The following is a 20635-nucleotide window of genomic DNA, read 5'->3' on the forward strand; positions in this document are numbered from 1 at the left end:
ATGCAGAAATTGATAGCATTTTGTAAGTAGATTCTTAATCTTTTATCTTTAATTTTAAAAATTGAGGTATAATTTACATTAAATAAAATGCACAGATGTTAATGGTTCAGTCTGATGAGGTTTGACAAACGTATACACCTGTATAACCAATAATCAAATGGAGATATGGATATCCCTGTCCTAGAAAGCTCTCTCAAGTCCCAGTGGGTGTGTTTTATTGTATGTAACTTATTCTTCAGTAAAGTTGGTGAAAACGATCCATGGAATACTTTACCTTTCACAGAAAACTAGTGATTTAAGGTGAGTATGCTAAATAACAAGATTTATGTATAGGTGCCTCCTTTGAAATAGTTGTGTCAGATACTTATCCTTATTTCAACATAATTCAGTAAAATTTGGAAAGGAAGGCAGTTGAAGTAGGAACCCATAGAACAAAACCAAAAGGAGTTCTGTTTTAATAGACTAGGTTAAATGAATTTGCAACCTTTTGTTTATGTTTTACTAGTAGTAGTTTTCCTTTAAATGGTCACTTTCATTTTTTTAAAAAAGAAAAGGAAAGAAACCAGATTAAGAAACAATAATGTAACTTACTCCCATAATATTAAGAGAAGTGAAAGTTTATTACCGTCTTTTTTCTTTGAATCTAATATTAGGATGGAAGTATGTAAAAGTGGTTCATCCCTGATATATATAAAAACCATTTCCATAAAACTACAGTTACTTCTATAAAAATTGTTCTTTTAAAAATAGTAAATTAAAATTATGTTTTGTATTATTATTAAATCTGAAAAAATATATCAAGGAAGGAATAGTAATAGAAAGAAATTGGTTATTTAAATTCACAGATTAATTTCTTTCTTAATTAAATTCTTGGTGGTTTCTTTCAGCTTACACCATTGCTAAGTATGGTATGTCTATGTGTGTGCTTGGAATGGCAGAAGAATTTAAAGGTGAAATTGCAGTCAATGCATTGTGGCCTAAAACAGGTATGTTCTTACAAAAAATCCATTTATTGGATTCTCATTTATTGTCTTTGACCCTCTTTGCTGGATGGGGTGGGGTGCGAGTGAGTAGACTGTCAAAGGTAACCTCAGTCTGTCTGTTGGGAAAAAAGTTCAACTTTTTATTGTGCATAAAGGCCCTTTTCAGTCACCTTCTAGTTTTGACTTGATCTGCATGACTACATGATTGCTGTACTAGAAACACTGAACCCAGGAACACTTGAAGAGTCTCATTAAAGCCAACAGGAAGCCATCTGCATTTCCTTAACCATTTTTCCATCACTATCTTTGGTACCTCAGAAAATTCTATAGATTCTCATACTTTTGTTTTCTCCTCACACATCCCAGCAAATGCTTCTTTACTTTCTGGTATTCTTACTACTTTGTCTTTTTCCTTTATGAAAAACCAACTTTTCTGTACTTTCACATGAGTTCTGAGTTCACAGAGTGCCTAGATCCCCTTTAGGTGACAGAATAACCTGCATATGGCTGGGTATGCAGCTTTAGAGTTAAATGTATGATGGAAGCTGATGGGTGCAGGCTAGGGAATATGTTGTATAAACATGAGGGAAAGTCAGTAAAAATGACAGAAAGGGAAAGCTTGTCCTTGTGGGTTCTTATTCTCCACTTATATATCAAAACAGCTTAAAGGAGGTAAAAGAAAAGACGAACTATATCTATTATATGTTTTTTCATATATTTAATAGATAATGCCTGTGAAAAACCTTAACTACTTTCCTCTTAAATCTAAATGACAATCCTACCCCACAAAAGTATGATAAAGGGAAAATGTAGTGGGAATCACGTTTTCATTTTATGTATTTAACAGAACCTTTGTTGCACTAACATCAGTACTCCAACATGTAAATTAGTGTGACCCCTTTCCAAGGAAACTCCTTAGGGGTCAAACTGGTGTGTCTCCTCCTAGGACAGTGCCCTCCATTCAGTGGTCACTTAGGTGTTTTTTGAATAAATGATAATTTTGGATTCCCTTTGAAAGTATCTTCATGTTCTTCATTATATTCCTTGAAACATACAGATTGCAGACTGGAATCTTTTCACTTATTTGAGGGTACAGGGGGTTTCTGAGAAGGTGACTGTTGAAACTTATGGCCTTGCTGTCCACCCTTTCCAATGACCAGGCAACTCCCCGGAGTGGAGCAGGTTGTTGGGGTGGCAGGCAGGCAGGACATGGAAGGAATGAGCAAGACATTGATTCTGTAAGAGGAGTAGCTGAGAAGCTTGAAGGAGGTTATTCCCCTCTGGGCCAGAGGACAGAATGGGGCCAGTAGAGAGCATTGGAGGGAGAATTAATACTCAGAAGTTCCTGGAGAGAGCTCAGCCCATGGAGGATCTGAGGCCCTCACCTGGGTGATTCAACAGGTGAGAGAAGTATTTCCTACCCTTAAGGCTGAACAGTGAGGAGACCAGGGAGAATTCTCCTTTAGGCCTCCAAATGGATTCAGTAACTGGTACATCTGCTGTATTACCCACCCGTGGGGCAGAGACCGCTCCACTTGCCCCTGCTGCCAAGGTTGCCGTTGTTTAAATTATCTAAGGGTGAATAGAGCAGTGAAGAGACAAAAAGTGCAGTGCAGCTAAGGCGATCCAATATCCAGACACAGGAAGAATCAACAAACACTGCTGTCTGTTAGAAGAACACTTAATTCAGTAATTTTGCAAATTATGATAGCTCTAGAGGTACTCTTGAACGGAACTGCCACATATAGCAGTGTGAACTGTACCCAGAGTTGTAGCTTAGATGTAGCTTCCCATCTGCTGTATACTAGGTGAGGAGATTTCCTCAGCTCCAGGCAGTAGTGAAAGACCTAATGGTCTATGGTATTGAAGCTGGGAGAACAAGGGGCTGTGGGTGAGAATTTATGGAGCCCTGGGATATGTTGCTAATGCAACTCTTAGGAAAATTTAGCCGTTGCAGCCAGCTCTCTAGCCACTATCTTTCTTTTCTCATAAGAACTCCAGGAATTAAAAAAAAATTTTAAATGAAATATAGTTGATGTACAATATTATGTTAGTTGCAGGTGTACTGCATAGTGATTTGACATTTGCATACATTGTGAAATGATCACCACGATAAGTCTAGTAACCATCTGTCTCCATACAAAGTTATTACAGTATTAGTGACCATATTCCTTATGCTGCATATTACATTCCTGTGGCTTATTTATTTTATAACTGGAGGTTGTACCTCTTAATCCCTTTCACGTATTTTTCCCCACCCTTCAACCCACTCTCCTCTGGCAACCACCTGTTTGTTCTCTGTATCTATCAGCCTGTTTTCATTTTGTTTTGTTTGTTTATTTTGTTTTTCAGATTCCACATATAAGTGAGATCATATGATATTTGTCTTTGTCTGACATTTCACTTAGCATAATACTCTCTAGATCCATCCATGTCACAAATGGCAAGATTTAATTTATTTAATGGCTGAGTAATGTTCCATTGTGTGTGTGTGTGTGTGTGTGTGTGTGTATATCACCACATCTTCTTTATCCATTTATCCATCAATGGACATTTAGGTTGCTTCCATATCTGGGTTATTGTCAATAATGCTGCAGTGAACATTGGTGTGCATATATATTTTTGAATTAGTGTTTTTGTTTTCTTTGGGTAAATACCCAGAAGTGAAATTGCTGGATCATATGGTAGTTCTATTTTTAATTTTTTAAGGAGGAATCAATTTTTAAAAATTCCATCTGAAGTTTGACTAAGATTCTTTATGCCCTGACCTACTGTGGGATCAGAACCATGATTTATTGCTTCTTCGTTTCCCTTATGTTACTGTAGCAGACACAATTCTTTTAAGATTTTCTGGAGAGTGATATTCATTGCAGTGAGGCAAAGATGAGAGTGAAAAAACTGCTTCTACAGTACTTTTCAAACTACATGTCAAGACTCATTGGTGAGTCATGAAATCAATTTAGTGAGGCATGAAATCAATTTAGTGGATTGTGAAATCTACTAGGTAGCAGCCAGAATTCTGTTGTTGTTTCATTTTATTTCTAATTGAATAAAATAGAAAATATTAGAGAGCATTGCATATAGTAAGAGTCAATGTTGTTTCATAAACTTTTTTCATATATAAATGTCATATATAAGTGAAATAGGTGTATGTTTGTGAGTATATGTGTAGGTATTATGTGTTTTTAGTCATACTGATAAAAAGTGTTACTTGTGAATCACAGTAAAAAAGTTTAAAAGCTCACACGTTATTGTGCCTCTTTTTTTTCAACTTCTTTTCCTTCTCTCATCCTTTCTCAACCTCCTCCCCCTGCCTTAATCATTGCTGTTACCAGAGTTGATAGATAGTGAGAGTCAGGCAGTTAGAAAGGGAGGTCTCTGAGATAAAGTCTGAGCATAGTGTTTCCCTCTTGGTACCTCTATTATGTTACTTGACGCTTTATATTCATTCATCTTCCAAACATTTTTATATGCCAGGCACAGTTCTCTGTGCTATTTATTCATTATGTACTCAACAGATAATTTATTAAGTATCTACTTAATAAGTATCTACTATGCACAAGGTACCTGGGGGTACGAAGGTGAATGTGATGCAGTCCTTGCCTTCAGAGAGTTTACCTCTCAATGCGAGAGATGAAAGAGTTTGTTGCCATCATTTACACTTTGTCCTTCTTTCCTTGCCTCCACTCCTCTAATCTTTAGGTCTTTGGGATTCTGGGGTAACAAAGTGAGAAGAAGCCTAGTCTAACGCTAAAAATTTGAGATTTTATTCATCGGCAAATATTTGCTGGACACCTATTATGTGCTAAGCTCTGTTCTAGTTGCTTAAGGTACATCAGAGAACAAAGTGGACAAGAATATGTGCCATTATGGAACTTATAGTATAATTGGGAAAGACACAATAGACATTTAACATAATGAATAACAAACTGTGTAATATGCTAGAAGGTGATAATGCTATGGAAAAAGTAGAAGAAGGTAAGGGAGATTAGAAGGCTCAGGTGTTAGGGAGGATAAGTTGCCATTTTAAATAGGGTAGAAAGGTTTAGCCTTTTTGAGGTGACATTTGAGTGTAGAAGTCTTCAAGTAAGGAGGTGATGGAGTTCACCTTGGGGGTGTGTTAGTCAATGGGGTATTTGAGGGAAAAGCATTGAAGACAGAAGACATAGGCCCTTGAAAGGTCCTCTGAGGTGAGCCTGCTTGGCAATGATGAAAGAGCAGGCAGAAGGCCAGTGTGGCTGGAGTGAGGAGAGAGTGGTAGGAAGTGAGGAGATGATGCTTATGAGGAAATGGTCAGATGTTGTACGGTTCTTGCCAAGACTTGGGTTTTTACTCTATGAGTGAAATGAGGAGCTTTTGCAAGGTTTTGAGCAGAGGAGGGGCCTGATTCTTTTAAATGTGTAAAAGAATCTCTCTGGCTGCTCTGCTGAGAATAGATTCTCATAGGGCAAAAGGAGAAATAGGGAGACCAGTTTGGAGGCTATTGGAGTAACCTAGGCACAGATATTAGTAGCTGTGACCAGGGTGATAGCAGAGGCAGAGAGGTCAGATTCTGATATTTTTTGCAGTTAGTACCAACAAGATGTGCTGATGGATTAGATATAGGATATAAGACAAAAAGAAGAGCCAAGGATGACTCCAAAATTACTTTGGCTTTAGTAACTGGAATAATGGAGTTGCCATCAACTGAGATGAGGGAATGCTACAGACAGGGGAGGTTGGGGAACAAATTCAGTTTGGGGCATTGTGATTGAGCATCCAAGTGGAGATGGTCAGTAAGCACTTGGGTTTGGAAGTCTGGGGGTCATGAAGGAGGTCCAGGCTGGAGATGGAATTTGTGGATTTTCAGCATATAGATAGCATATAGAGTCACAAGGCTAGATGATGTCAGCTAGAAAGTGAATAGAAGAAGAGAAAGTATCATTGGCAATTGCAATGTTAAGAGGTTGGGAAGAAGAGGAAAAAATCCACATAGGAGAGTAAGGTAGGAAGAAAATCAAAGAGTATGATGTCCTGAAAGCCAATTGGAGAAAGTGTTTCAAGGAAGAACAGGAGTGATCAGTTGTGTCAAATGCTGCTCATAGCTCTTACAAGATGGGGACTGACCACTAGATTTAGTAATCTGGACATCTCCTTCATATCACTTATAACATTTGAAATTAAATTGCTGATTTTATAACTATAATTGTTTAATGTCTTCTTTTGGGGGGCTGTGTCGGGTCTTCATTGTGGCATGCAGGATCTTCATTGCGGCATGCAGGATCTTCACTGCGGCATACTGGATCTTCGTTGAGGCATGCGGGATCTTCGTTGAGGCATGAGGGATCTTTCGTTGCGGTGCGTGGGCTTCTCTCTAGCTGCGGCGTGCGGGCTTCTCTCTAGCTGTGGCGTGTGGGTTTTCTCTCTCTGGTTGTGGTGCGGGCTTCGTAGCGTGTGGGCCCTGTAGTTTGTGGCACGCAGGCTCTTTTGTTGAGGTGCACGAGCTCAGTAGTTGTGGTGTGTGGGCCTAGTTGCCCCGCAGCATGTGGGATCTTATTTCCCTGACCAGGGATCGAACCCGCGTCCCCTGCATTGGAAGGCAGATTCTTCAGCACTGGACCACCAGGGAAGTCCCTGTTTAATGTCTTTCTTGCTAGAAAAGCTTCTTGAAGGTAGAGACAGTATCTGTTTTGTTCATTTTATTATAGTCATTGTAGACATTAAATAAGTATTTTATGAATGAATGAAAGTGCAGTATGATTTCCTTCTACCTAGGTCCAAGATAGGCATTCTGAACAAAGCTTATATAAGGAAGGGGGAGAACATTGTATGACAGGGAACGTGGAGGACAGTATCAGGATTGGAAGAAGAAATCAGCTCACTGCTGAGACTTTGCTTTAGCTTAGAGATGTTCATTTTAGATTGACTAGACATCTTGGAACCATTGGTATCATTTGGGTCCTAGATTTGTATAGCATAGTGAATTCAGTTGACGGTCATGTTCCATATGATACACGGCATAATGAATTATGTACGGGATACCTTTAAAACGTAACAAGAGGGCCATGTATTTCAGATTAAAGGTTAGGAAAGGTTGTTTTCTACTGGAACAATTGAAATGAGACCACAAGAGAATATTGGAGTTAGCAAGAAGGAGACTGGGCAAGGCATTCCTGGCAGAGCGAACAAAAAAGGCTGCAGTATGGGACAATACCATGTGTTTGGTGGAGCTACAAGGGGTTTAATATACTGTACCCATGATGGGGTGTGGGCTATTTATTTCCCTCTGAACTTGAGCATCTGCAAATGGGTTCATATTGGCCTGAATGTTGGGGGGGGGTATGAGGTTGTGGGGAAGATGGACAAACTAAGCCCAAGGGGCTTGATTGCCGAGTTTAGGAGCTTGAATTTATTCAGCAGAGAGCCACTTTAGAGTTTTAGAAGCAGGAGAAGAATAAGAAGAAGAAGGAAAAGAGGAGCGGTGGTTTGTTGATGAGGTTTAGGAAGTTTAATTTGGCATCTGAATATAGGATGACTTGTAAGTTTGTGGAAAGAGGAGGTAGGAAACCTAGCTAGAATATTGCATTATTCATGATGGAGGCAATGAGAATGGATTTGAGAGGGTGTTCATGCTCCTGGCTGTCTGGGAGGCCTCTATTTAAAAAACACATGTCTTCTTCCTGGACTGAGTAGAGTGGTTCTTTCTTTATGCTTGCTGGAACCAGAAGCAATCTCCCAACGTTACTGCCCTTCCAGGAAGAGGAGATTTATTGCACTTAATGAAATGAGTACAGTGTGACATATATTATCTACAATCAAAACAGTGTCCTGGTCCACACTTTTCGTCCTCCCTGGCTCGGTGTTCCTTCTCTACACTGGCTACGTTACCCCTTCTGGGTCTAGAACTTTCTAGCCAGTGAATTCAACACATCCAGAAAACGGACTAGAAAGCATGCCTTTAGTAGTTCCACAACATGAGTATCTCAGGCACCCGACCATGTCACCTTCAAAACTATAATTTTCTCATTTTACAAAACCCATTTCATAGTTTCTGCTGACGTGGAGGGTGGGGAGGGGAGGAGGGATGAGGGCTGCTATTGAAAATGCCTGCTGCGTCTTGCGTCTGGATTGGTCAGAACAAGTGTGGTAGAAGAGGAAATTCCACTTTTTAAAAAAATATTTATTTATTTGACTGTGTTGGGTCTTAGTAGCTGCACACGGGATCTTCATTACCACGTGCGGGATCCTCATTGCAACATGTGGGATCTTTTTTTAGTTGCGGCATGCGGGACCTTTAGTTGCAGCATGGGGGATCTAGTTCCCTGACCAGGGATTGAACCCAGGCCCCCTGCACTGGGGTTGTGGAGTCTTAGCCACTGGACCACCAGGGAAGTCCCAAAGGTCCACTTTTGGATAGGTTTCATGTGAGCTGGGGTGGGGAGTCTGGAACTGGTGGCTCCTGAACTTGGCAATGGCAGTGGAGAGGAAGATAACTAAAGCATCACAGAATAGCTGCAGTCCTCTGTCACCTGGACCACATTACATGTAGACGTGGGAACTCAGCTAACCAGGGAGGTCAAGGTGACAGGGTGGCAGCTGGCCTCTCTTGGTACTAGAAACCAAAACTGGTTTCCGTTTTTCAAGGGACCTACTTACCAAAAAGGTTAAGCAGTTTATACCGTATTTCACTGATTCTGAGATGCCCATGTTTTCACATCTTTACATCTTTGATATCAGGTTGCTCTTACGGTTGATGATATATTGTAGTTTAATTGGCAGGGTTTTTATCCTCATTGGTACACTGTTTTCTTTTTTAATTAATTAATTTATTTATTTAGGCTGCGTTGGATCTTTGTTGCTGCACACAGGCTTTCTCTAGTTGTGGCGAGCGGGGGCTCCTCTTCATTGCGGTGCACAGGCTTCTCATCGCAGTGGCTTCTCTCGTTGCGGAGCACGGGCTCTATGCGCATGGGTTTCAGTAGTTGCAGCACATGGCCTCAGTAGTTGTGGCTCATGGGCTCTAGAGCGCAGGCTCAGTAGTTATGGGTGCATGGGCTTAGTTGCTCTGCGGCATGTGGGATCTTCCCGGACCAGGGGTCGAAACCATGTCCCCTGCATTGGCAGGCGGATTCTTAACCAGTGTGCCACCAGGGAAGTCCCTGTCAGTGGTACACTTTATAATCAGTGGTATCTTCGGTTCAGTGTGTACATAAAAGAGTGTACGTGTGGGGGCTTCCCTGCTTGCGCAGTGGTTAGGAATCTGCCTGCCAATGCAGGGGACACGGGTTCGAGCCCTGGTCCAGGAAGATCTCATGTGCCACGGAGCAACTAAACCTGTGTGCCACAACTACTGAGCCTGCACTCTCTAGAGATTGTGAGCCACAACTACTGAGCCCGCGTGCTACAAGTACTGAAGCCTGCGCGCCTAGAGCCTGTGCTCCACAGCAAGAGAAGCCACCGCAATGAGAAGCCCGCACACCACAACGAAGAGTAGCCCCAGCTTGCCGCAACTAGAGAAAGCCCGCATGCAGCAACAAAGACCCAGCACAGACAAAAATAAATAAAATAAATTTATTTAAAAAAAAAAAGAGTGTACGTTTGTGTGTGGGTACAGAGAACAGAGTAGTGGGTACCGGAGGGGAAAGGGAGGAGGAGGGTGAAGTAAGTAAAGAGGATCAACTATATGGTGATGAATGGAAAGTAAACTTAATGGTGAGCATACTATAGTGTATACAGAGGTCCAAATAAAATGTTAAACACATGGAACGTCTATAATTTTTTAAAATTTATTTATTTTTTGGCTGCGTCTGGTCTTAGATGCAGCATGTGGGATCTTCGTTGAGGCATACGGGATCTTTTTCATTACAGTGGAACACCAGGAAGTCCCGAAACATCTATAATATAATAAACAAATTTATTTAAGATGTTATGGAAAAACCCGAACGAACCTTTTGCCCAACCCAGTAAATTTTTTACAAGATATTTTGAAAAGTCTGGGAATGAATGGCGGTAATAGTGGCACAACATTGTGAATGTACTTAATGCCAAAGAACTGTACACTTAAAAATCGTTAATCTGGGACTTCCCTGGTGGCCTAGTGGTAAAGAATCTGCCTTCCAGTGCAGGGGATGCGGGTTCGGTCCCTGCTCAGGAAACTAAGATCCCACATGCCACGGGGCAGCTAAGCCCGTGCGCCACAACTACTGAGCCTGCACGCCTCACCTACAGAGCCCATGCGCTCTGGAGCCTGCGTGCCACAATGAGAGAGAGAAAACCCGCATGCCACAACTAGACAGAAGCCTGCACACCACAAGTAGAGAGAACCCTGCACACAGTAAGTGGAGAGAAGCCCGCACACCGCAATGGAAGATCCCGCGTGCCACAACGGAGATCCAACACAAGCAAAAATTAAAAAAAAAAAAAAAATCAATTAAAAACAAAACGTTTGGCTAGTTAAGCCAAATGTTTTAACAAAAAGGTTAACCTGAAAGAAAACCAATAAAATGCACCCAAGTCATCAAAAAGAATGGTTAAAATGTGTATACATGTGGTAAAAAATGGTTAAAATATATATTTATCTCCACAATAAAATACTTAAAAAAAGAAAAGCGAAAATAATTTCTTGTGCTTAGAAAACATAAAGAAATTTATTTACATACTTTTCCAAATTTCCAATAAAACAAGCTGTAATCAGGGACTTCCGTGGTAGTCCAGTGGTTAAGACTTTGCCTTCCAATGCAGGGGGTGCAGGTTCAATCCCTGGTGGGGGAGCCAAGATCCCACATGCCTCATGGCCAAAAAAACAAAACATAAAACAGAAGCAATATTGTAACAAATTCAATAAAGACTTTAAAAAAATGGTCCTCATCAAAAACATCTTTAAAAAAAAAAAGCTGTAATCAGGAGAATCACTCAAAAGGTAACAGATACTTTTCCAATTATTCCTTAATAAGACTTAAGTTTTAGGGCTACTTTTAGGATTCTTGTGATCCGGGGTGTATTACAAATCTTGAATATATTTTTTTTTTGCCAGAAATCATCAGGGAATTTGACTTGATTGATCATGTTGTAAGTCTTATAACCTGTTGGGTTGTAAGTCTTATAAGTTATAACATTGTAAGTCTTATAACCTGTTGGGTTGGCCTGTTCACATCGTAGAAACTTTGTTGAGAATAACTGTTTGGCTCATTTCCTGATTTGGGGGGTTTATTTGTGCCTTCTTTGTATCTTCCGTAGAAAGGTCATTAAAGTAACAGTGGGTTGTCTGGGAATACCATTCCTTGTTCTTACATTGTGTGTGTATGGATGCACACACACATACATGACATGTATATACTTACATGGCATATTCTTAATTAATAATTTTTAAGAATTTGCATGCCATTCATGTAGTCTACAGTGAGACTGGAGTGTGTATGTATACATATAGTCTCATTGTAGACTATACTGAAATATTTACAGAAAAATTCTGCAGTTTATGCGAGTAAGATGATAACTGAACTCAAAACTGTTGGTTAACAAAGTATGCCCATTAGTCACACGGTGGCTAAGAGCCTGGCTCTGGAGTCAAGCAGCCATGTGTCCTGTAACCTTGGACAAGTTACTTAACCCCTCTGTGCCTGAGTACTGTCATCTGTAAAATGAGGATAACAGTACGTACCTCATGGAATTAATTCAGATAATGTACGTAAAGTATGTAGCAGCATGCCCAGCACAGGACACACATAATAAATGTTAGCTATGTTTTTTGTGTTTTTTTGGCTGGGTTGGGTCTTCATTGCTGCGTGCGGGCTTTCTCTAGTTGTGGCGAGCAGGGGCTACTCTTTGTCGCGGCGCGTGGGCTTCTCACTGTGGTGGCTTCTCTTGTTGCGGAGCACAAGCTCCAGGTGCACGGGCTTCAGTAGTTGTGGCGTGCAGGCTCAGTAGTTGTGGCTTGTGGGCTCTAGAGCGCAGGCTCAGTAGTTGTGGCTCACAGGTTTACTTGCTCAGCAACATGTGGGTTCTTCCCAGACCAGGTCTCAAACCCATGTCCCCTGCATTGGCAGGCGGATTCTTTTTTTTTTTTTAAACATCTTTATTGGAGTATAATTGCTTTAAAATGGTGTGTTAGTTTCTGCTTTATAACAAAGTGAATCAGTTATACATATGTTCCCATATCTCTTCCCTCTTGTGTCTCCCCCTCCCTCCCACCCTCCCTATCCCACCCCTCTAGGTGGTCACAAACCACCTAGCTGATCTCCCTGTGCTATGCGGCTGCTTCCCACTAGCTATCTATTTTACATTTGGTAGTGTATATATGTCCATGCCACTCTCTCACTTTGTTACAGCTTACCCTTGCCCCTCCCCATATCCTCAAGTCCATTCTCTAGTAGTTCTGCGTCTTTATTCCCGTCTTGCCCCTAGGTTCTTCATGACCATTTTTTTGTGTGTTTTTAGACTCTATATATATGTGTTAGCATATGTTATTTGTTTTTCTCTTTCTGACTTACTTCACTCTGTATGACAGACTCTAGGTCCATCCACCTCACTACAAATATCTCAATTTCGTTTCTTTTTATGGCTGAGTAATATTCCATTGTACATATGTGCCACATCTTCTTTATCCATTCATCTGATGATGGACACTTAGGTTGCTTCCATGTCCTGGCTATTGTAAATAGAGCTGCAGTGAACATTTTGGTACATGACTCTTTTTGAATTGTGGTTTTCTCGGTACATGTCCAGTAGTGGGATTGCTGGGTCATATGGTAGTTCTATTTTTAGTTTTTTAAGGAACCTCCATACTGTTCTTCATAGTGGCTTTGTCAATTAACATTCCCATCAACAGTGCAAGAGGGTTCCCTTTTCTCCACACCCTCTCCAGCATTTATTGTTTCTAGATATTTTGATGATGGCCATTCTGACCGGTGTGAGATGATATCTCATTGTAGTTTTGATTTGCATTTCTCTAATGATTAATGATGTTGAGCATTCTTTCATGTGTTTGTTGGCAATCTGTATATCTTCTTTGGAGAAATGTCTATTTAGGTCTTCTGCCCATTTTTGGATTGGGTTGTTTGTTTTTTTGTTATTGAGCTGCATGAGCTGCGTGTAAATCTTGGAGATTAATCCTTTTGTCAGTTGCTTCAGAAAGTAGGAATAGAGGGAACTTTCCTCAACATAATAAAGGCCATATATGACAAACCCACAGCCAATATTGTCCTCAATGGTGAGAAACTGAAACCATTTCCACTAAGATCAGGAACAAGACAAGGTTGCCCATTCTCACCACTATAATTCAACATAGTTTTGGAAGTTTTAGCCACAGCAATCAGAGAAGAAAAAGAAATAAAAGGAATCCAAATTGGAAAAGAAGAAGTGAAACTGTCACTGTTTGCAGATGACATGATACTCTACAAAGAGAATCCTAAAGATGCTACCAGAAAACTACTAGAACTAATCAATGAATTTGGTAAAGTAGCAGGATACAAAATTAATGCACAGAAATCTCTGGCATTCCTATACACTAATGATGAAAAATCTGAAAATGAAATTAAGAAAACACTCCCATTTACCATTGCAGCAAAAAGAATAAAATATCTAGGAATAAACCTACCTAAGGAGACAAAAGACCTGTATGCAGAAAATTATAAGACACTGATGAAAGAAATTAAAGATGACACAAATAGATGGAGAGATATACCATGTTCTTGGATTGGAAGAATCAACATTGTGAAAATGACTATACTACACAAAGCAATCTACAGATTCAGTGCAATTCCTATCAAACTACCAATGGCATTTTTCACAGAACTAGAACAAAAAATTTCACAATTTGTATGGAAACACAAAAGACCCCGAATAGCCAAAGCAATCTTGTGAACGAAAAATGGAGCTGGAAGAATCAGGCTTCCTGACTTCAGTCTATATGACAAAGCTACAGTAATCAAGACAGTATGGTACTGGCACAAAAACAGATATATAGATCAATGGAACAGGATAGAAAGTCCAGAGATAAACCCATGCACATATGGTCACCTTATCTTTGATAAAGGAGGCAAGAATATACAGTGGAGAAAAGACAGCCTCTTCAATAAGTGGTGCTGGGAAAACTGGACAGGTACATGTAAAAGTATGAAATTAGAACACTCCCTAACACCATACACAAAAATAAACTCAAAATGTATTAAAGATCTAAATGTAAAGCCAGACACTATCAAACTCTTAGAGGAAAACATAGGCAGAACACTCAATGACATAAATCACAGCAAGATCCTTTTTGACCCACCTCCTAGAGAAATGGAAATAAAAACAAAAATAAACAAATGGGACCTAATGAAACTGCAAAGCTTTTGCACAGCAAAGGAAACAATAAACAAGACCAAAAGACAGCCCTCAGAATGGCAGGTGGATTCTTAACCACTGTGCCACAAGGGAAGTCCCTGCTATTTTTTATTAATAAGCTACCACGTTAAGAGTGAGGCCAGAGCTCTTGCGCTATTGGTAAAGTAAAAAAAATTATTCCTAGTAAAGCAATTTTAGTTACAATATGGAGAAGTATCTTCTATTTCAATGCTATTAGGAAATTCCCCAAGTTAATGTGCACTCTTTGAAAGAGTGATGTGTGCTAGGATGTAATTGCCATGAATGTAGGGACTTTTTGTCTGTTTTGTCCACTCATCTGTCTCCAGTACCTCCAATAGTGCCTGCCTTTTTTTGTAAGGCTCAATAACTATTTGTTGAATGAGTGAAAAGGGTCAGTGGCTCTTAAAAGCTATATACTTTTCATCTTGTGGACTGAAATGTGTAAGTTATTCCAGTATGTAATGATTTCAGGATGGTTTAATAGTGGAATGGAGAGTTTATCTAAATTACTAGAAACTCTGACACCTAAAGTACATTTAAACAAATTGACTTTCATTGCTTTAAATGTAAGCTAAAATACATATGTAAATTGAGTTATTATTTACAACTTTGACAATGTGTAATTAATAATGTAGTATTAATGGTAGAGTTTCAAGTTACTTCATAAAAAACAAATAATTTAAAAATTAGGGGCTTCCCTGGTGGTGCAGTGGTTAAGAATCTGCCTGCCAGTGCAGGGGACACGGGTTCGATCCCAGGTCCAGGAAGATCCCACATGCCACAGAGCAACTAAGTCCGTGCACCACAACTACTGAGCCTGTGCTCTAGAGCCCGTGAGCCACAACTACTGAGCCTGTGTGCCACAACTACTGAAGCTGGCTCGCCTGGAGCCTGTGCTCCTCAACAAGAGAAGCCACCACAGTGAGAAGCCCACGCACCACAACGAAGAGTAGCCCCCGCTCGCTGCAACCAGAGAAAGCCCGTGTGCAGCAACAAAGACCCAATGCAGCCAAAAATAAATAAATAAATAAATAAATAAAATTAAAATTTATATGCACTGAAAACAGTGGGAATTATATGCAAATATTGATAGCAATTATCTGGGCTTCCCTGGTGGTGCAGTGGTTAAGAATTCATCTGCCAATGCAGGGGACATGGGTTCGGTCCCTGGCCCTGGAAGATCCCACATGCCACGGAGCAGCTAAGCCCGTGAGCCACAACTACTGAGCCTGTGCTCTAGAGCCCGCATGCCACAACTACTGAAGCCCGGCGCTTAGAGCCGGTGTTCTGCAACAAGAGAAGCCATGACAATGAGAAGCCCATGCACCGCAACGAAGAGTAGCCCCCGCTCACCGCAACTAGAGAAAGCTCACAGACAGCAACGAAGACCCAACACAGCCAAAACTAAAACCAAATAAATAAATTTATTTAAAAAATAGTAATTATCTCTGGGCAGGGGGATTATAGATAATTTAAAAATTCTTCCTTGGGACTTCCCTGGTGTTCCAGTGGTTAAGACTCCACGCTTCCACTGGAGGGGGTACAGGTTCGATCCCTGGTCGGGGAACTGAGATCTGGCATGCCATAGTGTGTGGCCAAAAAAAAAATTTCTTCCTTTTAATTCTCTTTATTTTCTAGTATTTCATAAATGAAAGTAGTATCTGAACTTAAAAGGGACCCCCAAGTCCAGCCAGTATCTATTGAATGTTTATGGTATATTTGTCATTGTTTTAGGAACTAGGGATACAGTGATGAACAAGAAAAGCAGAGTCTCTATATTCTAGTAGAGGAAAAAGAGAAAATAAGCTTAGGAAAGGAGCTCCATATTTTAGAAACAAGAAACTGAGGCCGAAAGATGTTAAAGTAGCTTGCCAAAAGTCACGGCATAGTTGGCTTAAAAATGTCAGTCACCTGGTTTACAGCTCAGTGCTCTTGCTTATTCCTCACTGGCTTTCTTGTCTCTCAAGAATGGTATGCAAATTCTTTGAGCATTCTTAGTCAGAAATCTAATTGGATTTTGCCATAGTCTCATGAAGGAGTACAGTATAAGGCAGTGTTGTGTAGAGCAAGGAATATGTGTTGTCTACCCAGTTATGTCAGTAAAACATTTGGCAAATCCTTTAAGCTCTCTGGACCTTTTTCTCATCACCTGAGTTATAAAGAGATTATTTGTCTTGCTTGTTACTCCCATAGTTACTGTTACTTGATTTAGAGTTACATATGTGTATGTTTGTTTTCTCTACAGCCATATACACTGCTGCTATGGATATGCTGGGAGGATCTGGTATTGAAAGCCAATGTAGAAAAGTTGATATCATTGCAGATGCTGCATATTGCATTTTCAAAAAGCCAAAAAGTTTTACTGGCAACTTTATTATTGATGAAAATATCTTAAAAGAAGAAGGAATAAAAAATTTTGATGTCTATGCCATTACACCAGGTAATGCATATAGTTTTCAAAAGTAGTGATGTGTTTTCCCACATTTTCTGCAGTGGACATACATCTGTTTTGTGTGCATGTTTATGTGATTATAAAATTAATATGCTCTTTTAAAAGCTGTCCTCCTAGTGAAAGGAAAAACCCAGACCAACACAACTGGAAAAACAGAGAAAGGGAAAATAGAAGTGAGTTGAAGGCTTTTTAAGTGATGCACAGATAGAGAAGGTCACATCAGCTTCTAACCATTTCCAAATCTTGAAACCAAAAATGAAAATTAGTTTTTAAAGTTGGCCTTAAAATCACACAGTAAAGATTTTCTTCAAGGATATGGTAACAGATGATACAGTGGTGAGTTTTTTACAAAAACTTTTTAAGATTATGGGCTTTCCAAATGTTGTCTCTTAAGTGCAGTCTGAGAGTAACTTCATGATGAATGTTGAAGGTGAATGAACAGGGTCTACCCCATGTACAAGGGGGTATTTGAGAAGATCTCAGAAGGCCCCTTGTTCAAAAATAATTCTTACCGTTGTAACTGTAGGTGAGGATGGTGATGATAATGCATTTTTAATTTATGTATAAAGTATACTATATAATAGACAATATAGCCCCAAATGGGAGTTGTATTTATTTGTGCAAAAGTGTATTTTAAATATTATTCATTAGGTTGAGGTTCTAGGTGACAGAAACCACGTTTCTATTTGTATCATCCCTGTCTCTTCAGTTTGAACTGAATTGAATTCAATAGCTCTTTGCAGTTTTAAAAAACACCTTTATATACAGTATCTGTTTAGCCTTCATAGCAATCCTGTGAGGGAAGCAATATTGTATAGTGATTAGGAACCAGTGGAGTTTGGGAGGAGATAACCCAGTTCCCATTTCTGCTCAGCTGCTCACTAGCTGGGCGGCCTTAGGCATGTCACCTGTTTTCTCTGAGCCTCACTTTCCTTTTTGGTTAAAATAAGGGAAAGATAATTTCTACACAGGATTTGTGTAAGAACTAAATGCAGTAAAGTATATAATGTGCTGGGCACGGTACCTGGCTTATGGTACAATCATAGTACTCAGTAATTATCACTTTAGGTTTTAAAGCACAATGGCACTATGCACAAAATTTTAAATTTGATTTAAATTAAAAATCCTATCGAGTGTTGAGAACTTAATATGATTATGGAATTATGATTAAGTGTTAGGATATAACAAAGACTGGTGCATTCCTGCCCTCCAGTTTTTTTAATCTTCTGAGAGGGAAAGACAGACACACATTGACAGAGATGGGAAACAAGTTCTTCTTACTGAGGAACCACCTTCTCTCTGGGGCGCCAGGTAGGAAATGAGTCCAGAGCATTTTGGAGGGATGTAGCACAGAAGGGTTGCATGGGTAGGTAAGAAGGGGCAAAAGCTCTTGGGAGAGCAGCTAAGGGCTTAACATAATAGGCAACTCTTTGGTTGGATCTTAAAGATGAAATTTGTTGAAGGAGAGGAGGATAACTGGATTACAGGAAAAGTGTTTTAGCTTAATGAAGGTCAGATAGTTTGACACTTCTCATGGGAGTCTTTTCCACAGCACCAGAATGATCAATAAAATAAAAACATGTAACGTTTATTAAACAGGTGTTAAAATCTTAATATACTGAAGTTGTTACATTAACCTAATTATTTTTGGGATCAATTTTTCAGGCCATCCTTTGTTACCAGATTTCTTCCTGGATGAACAGCCAGTTATAGTTACCAAGGAACCAGCAACACATGGTAAGACGTAGACCATATTTTCTGTAGGAAAATAAAGTTACTAACTTATGTATTTCTTCCAGATGTAGAATTGAACATTTCCGCCTTCTGCTTTTAAGCTTTTTCTTTTTTTCTTTTTTGGATGTGCCATGAGGCTTGTGGGATCTTAGTTCCCTGACCAGGGATAGAACCTGGGCCCCTGGCAGTGGAAGTGCTGAGTCCTAACCACTGGACCGCCAGGGAATTCCCTATTTTGTAATTTAAACTAGACAAGTAATGTCTTAGTTAATTCTAGCAAAGAAGGTTGTCTTTTCCTTCTACCAGTAAGAAGTTTTTGATATATTTTTTTCATTTGATTTAAAAAAAAAGTTGTCTTTAAAATACACCTTTTTAAAGGTTTTATTTCTTTTCCTTGGCATTGTTTTTAGGTGTTTTGTGTTGATACTTTATTTTGAGGAAAAATGTGTCACATCAAAATACATCTTACACCATTCTCAGAGTTTGTGCAGTGTGACTACTTTATGGGAGAAATTATCTGCAAAGGAGGTTTGGGTTTTGCTTTGTTTTGTTTTTGCGGTACGTGGGCCTCTCACCGCTGTGGCCTCTCCTGTTGCGGAGCACAGGCTTCGGACGCGCAGGCTCAGCGGCCATGGCTCACGGGCCCAGCCTCTCCGCGGCATGTGGGATCCTCCCGGACCGGGGCATGAACCCGTGTCCCCTGCATTGGCAGGCAGACTCCCCCAACCACTGCGCCACCAGGGAAGCCCTGTTTTGTTTTTGTAGTTTAGAAACAATAGCTTTCTTGAATTTGTCCAGAGTTTACATTTTAATCTTTGTGTTCTGGCATGATGCCACTAACTTACTGAAAGATGTCAGAAGAAACACTCTTCAGTGAAACCCCATGAGAAGAATTTCTCTCGTGGTTTTGGCTGCACTGATCCTAGTTCCCCTGCCAGGGATCGAACCCACGCCCCCCACAGTGAGAGTGCAGTGTCTTAACTGCTGGACCGCCAGGGAAGACCTCTCTCATGGTTTATTAACAAGAATAGCAGTGCTTCTTCTGGAACCTTATGTTATTTTTACATTATAGACTCTGTGAATCTCCTTAGTGACCATAGTTTCTTTAGGTGGAGGCTAGAAAGTTTAGGAAAACATTTCTTCTGTACCTTTAGGAAACCTATAGAACCTTACCATAATGCATTTTGGTGACAAACTTTACTTCTAGCTTAATTTCATCTTTTCTATCTTTATCTTTTCTTTGTCCGAATTTTTGGAGGCAATTTCAAAAAATTAAGTAATAAAAAAGGCAACTTTTCTTTTGTATTATAGATAATTTGAAAAATATAGAAGGGAAAACGGTCACTCATAATCCCATCACCTAGAGATAACTCCTTATAAAATTTAAATTTTTAAAAAATTTAAAAATTAGATCTTTGACTTGGTTGCCACATGGATAAATCAGAGTATTCAAACAAGGCTGTCAATCTTTTCCTCAAAAGGCCTCATACAGAATGGCAGAAGTTAGTTAGAGAGCTTATCAAAGTCTAGAAGAGTCTATCTTCAAGATAGGCAAGTCCGAAATCCAGATTTTTGCCCAGTACCCTAAGATTGGATCTGTGTTTTAGAGGAAGATGCATATAAACTAAGCTTATTTAAATACCAAGTTTAAATAATGAGAACCACTTATCAATCACATACATTCATGTTGTTTTTCAACAAATATTTATTGGGCACCTACCATATGGCAAACTCTGTGCTAAGTACTTTGGATGCATTGTCTCATTTAATACTTACAATCCTACAAGGCAGGTATCATTGTCCTCATTTTACATTGGAGATCACAGAGCTGGCAGGTGGCAGAGCCAGAATTTAAATTCGTATTTTTCTGATTCTAAAGTCCATATCCTTAACCAGTAAACTTAATTTCCTAACTCCTGAATACTTGAAGTATTAGCATATTTTCCCCCCAGTAATCGAATTTATTTTATAATGAGGAGTTGCCATCTCACGGACTAAACACGGAGTTGCTGTGAGCAGCTCGTTCTCTCCCTCTGGGCATAATGACATAGAGAACAGAATCATAGTCAGAAGATTGTTTCATGACCGTGGACTCAGAATAAGATGGGTTAGATAAGCAGAATGTAAGATAAATGTTTACTGA

General features: G+C 39.7%; 1 protein-coding gene across 9 annotated transcripts in view; it reads left to right on the forward strand.

The window, feature by feature from the left end:
- HSDL2 (hydroxysteroid dehydrogenase like 2) overlaps positions 1-20635 on the forward strand; it is a 92315-nt gene that overhangs the window by 38116 nt on the left and 33564 nt on the right. For 7 of the 9 annotated variants that reach the window (XR_002645284.2, XR_016393612.1, XR_016393611.1 and 4 more), the window contains exons 6-8: positions 888-986; positions 16552-16746; positions 18424-18495. Coding sequence is in view for 6 of the 9 variants with exons in the window: in XM_022579029.2 (XP_022434737.2) it covers positions 888-986; positions 16552-16746; positions 18424-18495 (366 nt within the window). In the remaining 3 variants the exon portion in view is untranslated. The remainder of the gene's footprint in view (positions 1-887; positions 987-16551; positions 16747-18423; positions 18496-20635) is intronic. The other 2 variants (XM_089913597.1, XM_089913596.1) reach the window with 1 other exon arrangement.

Source organism: Delphinapterus leucas, chromosome 6, assembly GCF_059928025.1.
Source record: "Delphinapterus leucas isolate spDelLeu-1000000601 "Yukka" chromosome 6, BTC_Dleu_Yukka2, whole genome shotgun sequence".
In the NCBI taxonomy this organism is placed as follows: domain Eukaryota; kingdom Metazoa; phylum Chordata; class Mammalia; order Artiodactyla; family Monodontidae; genus Delphinapterus; species Delphinapterus leucas.